Source organism: Cibotium barometz, chromosome 9, assembly GCF_041138505.1.
Source record: "Cibotium barometz isolate CiBa-2024 chromosome 9, ASM4113850v1, whole genome shotgun sequence".
Taxonomy (NCBI): Eukaryota; Viridiplantae; Streptophyta; class Polypodiopsida; order Cyatheales; family Cibotiaceae; genus Cibotium; species Cibotium barometz.
The window spans coordinates 48394491-48401953 of NC_141054.1; the positions used below are offsets into that span (position 1 = coordinate 48394491).

Below are 7463 nucleotides of genomic sequence, written 5' to 3' on the forward strand. Positions count from 1 at the left end.
AAGATTAGTAAGGGCTCACTGGTTGTTGCCAGAGGCTCTAAGGTGGACACTCTTTATTTCATGCATGCAGGTGTTTGTCACCATGCTAATGTAAATGCAACCGAGCTGCCGGAAATCTCTATGTGGCATAGCCGGTTGGGACACATGAGTGTCAAAGGAATGGAGCAATTGTCTCGTTTGGGTTACTTGCCTTCTCTAAAGTTTTCAAGTTTTCAGTTTTGTGAGCATTGTATATATGGCAGGCAACTCCAATGCCCCCACAAGAAAGCTCTTGGAGAGAAAAATGCTCAGTTAGAGCTTGTGCATACAGATGTATGTGAGATGCCTCAGCTTTCTTTGGGAGGGGCAAAATATTTTGTGTCTTTTATTGATGATGCCACACGCAAGGTGTGGGTTTATCCTCTTCGTTTGAAGAGTGATACATTCTCAGTGTTTCAGAAGTTTGTTGCTCTTGTTGAGAATCAAACCGGCAAAACACTGAAGGCTTTGCGTTCCAACAATGGTGGAGAGTATATGTCCAAACAGTTTCAGGACTTTTGTGATGCTAAAGGCATCAAGAGGGAGCTCTCTACTCCTTATGATCCTCCACAAAACGGGACAGCAGAGAGGATGAACAGGACCATTCAGGAGAAGGTCCGTTCTATGTTGTCACATGCTGCGTTACCTCATGGTTTTTGGGCTGAAGCTGTTATGACAGCCGTTCATCTTATAAACGGGTCACCTAACACGAGGCTTGGTGGGAAAGTGCCAGAGGAAGTATGGACAGGGAAGCCTCCGTCATACAAGCACTTGAAAGTGTTTGGTTGCGTTGCGTACGTGCACATACGCAGGGAAATGCGCACCAAACTTGATCCTAAGTCTCACAAATGCATATTCCTAGGATATGGTGACGAAGGTGAAATGGGGTATAGACTTTGGGATCCCGTGAATAGAAAGATTATCCGCAGCAATGATGTCATTTTTGATGAAACATGCATGTATAAGGAGCCTGCAAGGCAACAGGAGCCTGGCAGAGTCATCTTTGATGATGATGGACATCATGGACAACAACCAAGGGCTGTAAATCAGCCATTACAGCAGCAAAATCAGCCCTTAAATGGTGCTGAAAATGGTCCAAATGGACAGCCAGAGATGGCAGAAGATATCCCTATCGATATGCCACAGTTAGAGGAGATACCGGGCATGAATTTTCAGCCTTATGGCATGGAACATGAGCCACCAATAGGTGATATGCAGGCTGGACAGCAACCTGCAAATGATGGTCATTGGGTACGGAGGTCCACTAGACCCTCCAAAGCCCCTGACAGGTTTGTTCCAGGGGTTGACTACTTGATGCTTACTGACTGTGGGGAGCCCATATGTTACAAGGAGGCTTTACAGAGGGCAGACAAGGCTCTTTGGGAGCGTGCCATGAAGTCAGAGATGAATTCTCTGCACAAAAATGAAACATGGAAGTTGGTGCATTTGCCTGCAGGCAAGAAGGTTTTGCCATGCAAATGGGTTTACAGGCTCAAAGTTGCACCTGATGCAAAGCCAAGATACAAAGCCAAGTTAGTGGCTAAGGGCTTCAAGCAGGAATATGGTGTGGACTTTGATGAAATCTTCTCTCCAGTGGTCAAAATGACCACACTTAGAGCTGTGTTAGCTTTGGTTGCTCATGATGATCTGGACTTGATTCAGATGGATGTGAAGACTGCTTTTCTTCACGGTGATCTCCATGAGGAGATATATATGCAACAGCCAGAGGGTTATGCAGTAAGTGGAAAGGAGAAGCTTGTATGCAAGCTGAAAAAGAGTCTTTATGGGCTCAAACAGGCACCAAGAGAATGGTATCATAAATTTGATACATTCATGAAATCCCAGAAATTCAGGAGAAGTGACATCGATCACTGCTTATACACCAAGAAAGCTTTGGATGGCAATCTATTGATACTCATCTTGTATGTTGATGATATGTTGATTGCCGGGAAATCTCGTAAAGAGATGGATGCCTTGAAGAAGAAGCTGCATCAAACCTTTGATATGAAGGATTTGGGTGATGCAAATCACATTTTGGGTATGCGGATACTTCGGGACAGAAATCAGCTATGTTGTATTTGTCTCAGAAGGAATACATTGGCAAAGTTTTGCAGAGGTTCAATATGGACGGGGGAAAGAAGACTAGTACTCCTTTGCCTCCATATGTGAAACTCAGTGCTATGGACAGCCCACAGTCAGATAGTGGCAGGGCTGATATGGCCAAGATTCCGTATGCTTCAGCTTGTGGCAGTCTCATGTATGCCATGGTTGCTACTAGGCCGGACATTGCATTTGCAGTGGGAGTAGTTTCTAGATACATGGCCAACCCTAGCAAGAAGCATTGGGAAGCAGTGAAAGGTGTCATGAGATACCTAAAGGGCACACAGGATATGTGCATATGCTTTGGCAAACAGGATGCATTAGTGCATGGTTACACCGATTCGGATTATGCCGATCATCCAGATAACCGGAAGTCTACTACTGGTTATGTGTTTACATTCACAGGAGGTGCTGTGTCATGGATATCCAGGATGCAGAAGTGCACTGCCTTATCTACTACAGAGGCCGAGTATATTGCAGCCACAGAGGCTTGCAAGGAAGCATTATGGCTATCTCGGTTAGTGGTTGATTTGGGATATACAGGGGATATTCCATTGTTGCATTGTGACAGTCAGAGTGCCATCCAGTTGGCAAAGAACCCTGTCTTTCATGCAAAGACGAAGCATGTGGATGTGAAGTATCACTTCATCAAAGAGGTGATAGAGAACAAGCAAATTCAGCTTGTTAAGATTCATACGGATGACAACCCGGCTGATCTGTTGACAAAGAGTTTGCCTCCGGAGCGGTTTGCTCATTGCAGACACTTGATGGGCATTGGATGAGGCCAGTTTCAGCCTTGATATGGCCTTGTATATTATTATGCTGATTTTTTCTTTTCCTTCATTTAAGGGCACTTTACCTTTAAGTGGGAGGTTGTTGGGGTAAAGGCATTATGTCCACCCTTATAGTGTGTGCAAGCCCATAAGTTATAGTACATGGTACACTTAGTACTTTTAATGTACTAAGTGCACACTGTGTACTAGTGCAATATACATGTGTGATAGGGGAGTCACACACTCAATTCCCATGAGTTGACTTATCCCCACAACTCTCTCTCTCTCTCTCCCTTGTCTCTCTGTGTATGTCTCCCACATGAACTCTAACCCTAATTATCTCTCCCATTCACTCAGGAGACTTGGAGGAAAGCCATGCAAGTGGAACTGGATGCCATAGAGAAGAATAAAACTTGGGAGTTAATTCCGAGGCCGTCAAAACAGTCATTCATTGGTGTCAAGTGGGTCTTTAAGACCAAGTATACGTCTGATGGGTTGATGGAGAAGCACAAAGCCAGACTTGTGGCTAAGGGCTATGCTTAGCGGCCTAGCATCGACTATGAGGATACCTTTGCACCGACAGTGAGGATGACCACGATTCGGACAATTATTGCCCTTGCCTCTTCTCAACAGTGGCCCGTATATCAGATGGATGTAAAATCTATGTTCCTTAATGGTGACTTGCAAGAGAAGGTGTATGTTGAGTAACCTCCAAGCTTTGAGGTTCCGAGATCAAAGGGGATGGTTTACAAGTTGCGGAAGGCCTTGTATGGTCTTAAGCAGGCTCCCAGCGCTTGGAATCAGAAGATTGATTCCTTCTTTCTACGGACAAGATTTCAGAGATCACTTTGCAGATCCTAACTTGTCTCTCTTTAAAAAACGCGGTTTGGTCATGTTGATTATCCTTTATGTGGATGATCTCATTCTCACTAGCGGTCATGTGGAGCACATAGCAGTGACAAAGGTTGCCTTGTCAAAGGAGTTTGAGATGACCGACTTAGGCTTACTCCATTTCTTCTTGGGATTGGAGATTTGACAGAACCAGAGGGGGTTCTTTGTTTCTCAGCAACGGTATGTTCATGACTTGCTAGAGACCTTTGGGATGGAGAACTGCAAGCCTATTACTTCACCGATGGACCCGAACACCAAACTTATAGTACATGATCCTTGTGAGCACGTTGATGCCTCTCTGTATGGGCTTGAGCTTCCCCGTGGGACTCCCCGTGGGACTGTTGAGCTCTCATTCATGCAAACACCTTTGAAGACTCATTGGGAGGCAGGATTGCGGATCTTGCGGTATTTGCAGGGCACGAAGGATCTTGGACTCTTCTATGACACTAGAGGGGAAAGACGGATGGAGTCCGACTCCAAGGTTGGAGTGACTCAGATATGGGAGGAGATCTACATCAGGCTACGGATTTAGGCTCAGGAGCTATTTCATGGAGCAGCGAGAGGCAGCCAACTACTGCCTTGTCATCTACAGAGGCAAAGTACCGGACTGCTTGTGGTGCTACTTGTGAGGTTGTGTGGCTGCAAAGGTTACTTGGCGAGATTGGGTTTCCACAAAATGAACCCACAGTCATCCGATGCGATAACTAGAGATGTATAGCTATTGCTCGGAACCCGGTCTTCCATGCCCGAACCAAGCACATAGAGATACAATATCACTTTATTCGTGAGAAGATTTTGGCTAGTGACATCTTACTTGTTTATTGTTCGACGGAGGACAATGTGGCAGACCTCTTCACGAAGTCTCTAAAGCTATGCTCCGATAGCACTCCGGCTCACTAGGGTTGGTTCCACATCCAGGAGCTGAGAGGGGGTGTTAGTAGTCATCTCCTGTCCGTACAGTGAGGGCCTTTGTTGTGAGTGTGCCCACCCAGAGCTTTTCTCGTTTTTTCCATGCTTTTCCCTATCTTTTTTCTAGTAGTGGGGCTGACCTGTGTTGGCCAACTCCTCCTAATCTAGCCGACTCCATGTCTTTTGCTGGCCGACTGTTTATGTGCTGGCCGACTGGCTTTCTTCACTCGTGGGACATGATATGTAGGTTGTCGGCTGCTTTTAGGCTGTCCGACCAGCACTAGAGGGTGGTGTAAATACCACCCTTGGTCCCCCACTCCATGTTGCACCGGATCTTGTGTATATAGCAGAGTTTATACAACCTGCCTCTCTCTACACTTCTGCATTTTGTTCTCTACAGTACTTGTCTTATTTTTCCGTTGTGCATTCTGACATCGAAAGGACAATTTCACATTCCCCTCCCTCCAAGTTGTGTGCCTAGGGATTCACCACCCATCTGCACCTGATTGCTCCAAGTACAACCAAATGAAAACAAAACAAACAAAGATTCGAAACAAGTGCTTCCACTCCGTGCTGTGTGCCCTGGACGTGTTGCTTCACAAATATTCTTGCCCTGCAGAAGTTCTCAATAGATCACATGCCCTGCACAAGTACTCTCTCTAGATACCACTGCCCTGCAGAATGGTCTCCAACAACTGCTTTCCAGCTTTTCTCCAGAGATATATGTGAAGGTCTAAAAATGACTTGACATCATTAGTAATTACTATGATAAACAAGCTAAGTGTATTCAATGATCAACCATGTTGGCCAACCCATTAAGCAAAAGCAGGCTTAGATATCTCCAGTGTACATGAAATCTTTAATTAGAAGATCAAGTACAAAGGAATGTTCAGTGAGCTTTATCTCGACTCAAGCTGTAATGAGGTAATAAGAATCACGTGCTACCTCACAGAACTTGACGAATATAAATGACTCCAGCATATATGGTAACGGTTTCCTCAATTTCCTTGACAGCTTTTTGTACTTCATGGAATGAATTGTCTATACAAAATGCATCACTTCATGAAAAAAGTGATGACCTGATTGTGCTCCCATGTACTAGTGCTGCTATGGCATAGTACTGAGTTTTGGTTGTGCTCGACCATCGGTGTGTGTAGCCACAATCACACCCTGGACCAAGTGAGGAAGGAGAGAGTTCTTACTTGCAGGAAACATTGATGTGAACTTCTCATGGCAAAAACCAAACTATATGGAGTGGAGCAAATGCAAGTCTTGGATGTAATAGAACCTTGAGGCATGTATGCATGGATGCATGCATGAAGATATGTATGTATGAACGTACCTACATACGTATTTATATAAATCACACACACGTACATATATATGTGTGCACAATATATACTTGCATGGGAGTAACAAAGCCTGCAATCTCTGGAAGAGTTGGCTTGGAAATAAATCAGATGAATGATATTGGATTAACTTCAGATCTGAGGAGTTAAAGGTGTGTTCCTAGGAACACTAGCTGCAATAAAGCACAGGTGTAGCCAAAGCATGTGCAGGTCGAAAAGCTTTAATACCTATTTAATTTTGCGTGTCTACCTGGTACTTGACACCGTAAGCACTGCCACCATGCGCACCGCCCTGAATCATCTTCACCTTGTGATAAGCCAATCAGCTCTCGATCCCGATCTAGTTGCTCATTTTGCTTTGTTTTTGTGATTAGTTACTAATGCGGTCGCCTTTTTAAGCAACCCGGCATCGAGTTCCTGCGAGTTCAAATATATATGTTGGTTTTATTACATTAATTAATTAATTACCGTGGGCGAGGTTTTATTAGAGACAACCAAGGCACAAAGAGAGGAGAGAAAAGAGAAATTCTTGATTTTTTAAAAATAAGAGGAAAAAATCCTTTCAATTGACCTTTTTATTTCTATTTCCATTCTTGCGTTTCGCTTCTTAATGTCTTTTACATACTACAACAACGGGCGGGTTGAGTATTAGTTTTTTATAAACTGCACACGAATAGCGTGGCAAAGTGGAGACATCTCCACCTTTCCTTGGAATACATGAGCCTTCTAGATAGTTCAAGGGCAGCTTATAAATGACATAACACTCGGGGGATTGCCCACAGAGAGAGAGAGAGAGAGAGAGAGTCTCAAAGCTGCATTGATGGTCTGAGAGAGAGATGCATGTTTTAAAAAAATATTGATTTGTTTTTTTCTCTAATCGATGAGAGAGAAACAATATGGGTAATGCAATCTCTCAAAGAGTCATATGGCTATGAATATGATGCCAGGGATTTTTTTTTTTCATGCGCACGATAGAGAAATGATGCAAACGATTTATTTTTATGAGGCAAAGGCTGAGAGAAACAATTTTTTAAATAGCAAACGATTTATTTTTATGAGGCAAAGGCCCTGAGAGAAACAATTTTTTAAATAGCAAGGTATTAGACTAACTTAGTAAATTACACTAAGGTTTAACACCTTTGACTGCACTAAAGTATTAATTAATACCTATGTAGTGAATAATAGCATGATCATACAAATTATAAGTGGTAAACACTCTTTCATCCCTTTGTGGAGTGAGGGGGGAGGTGGGCTAGAATGGACCCACTTCCTGAGAGAAGAAGAGTGTCACCTTAAACACCCAAATATAATATGTTGAAAGACTCATCATCATCCCCCTCTCTCTTTATATATGTATTACCACTCTAGACAACCCCATGCATTACCAATTCAAGGATTGACTACTCATCATAGATGACATTTG

The 7463-nt window shown here is 43.6% G+C and overlaps 1 protein-coding gene across 6 annotated transcripts in view; it reads right to left on the minus strand.

The window, feature by feature from the left end:
* The window catches only part of LOC147635649 (WD repeat-containing protein DWA2-like), a 122155-nt gene extending 115663 nt beyond the window's left edge, over positions 1-6492 (minus strand). For all 6 annotated transcript variants that reach the window (XR_015266691.1, XR_015266690.1, XR_015266689.1 and 3 more), the window contains exon 1: positions 6291-6492. Coding sequence is in view for 2 of the 6 variants with exons in the window: in XM_086803029.1 (XP_086659155.1) it covers positions 6291-6341 (51 nt within the window). In the remaining 4 variants the exon portion in view is untranslated. The remainder of the gene's footprint in view (positions 1-6290) is intronic.
* Positions 6493-7463: the final 971 nt, after the last annotated feature.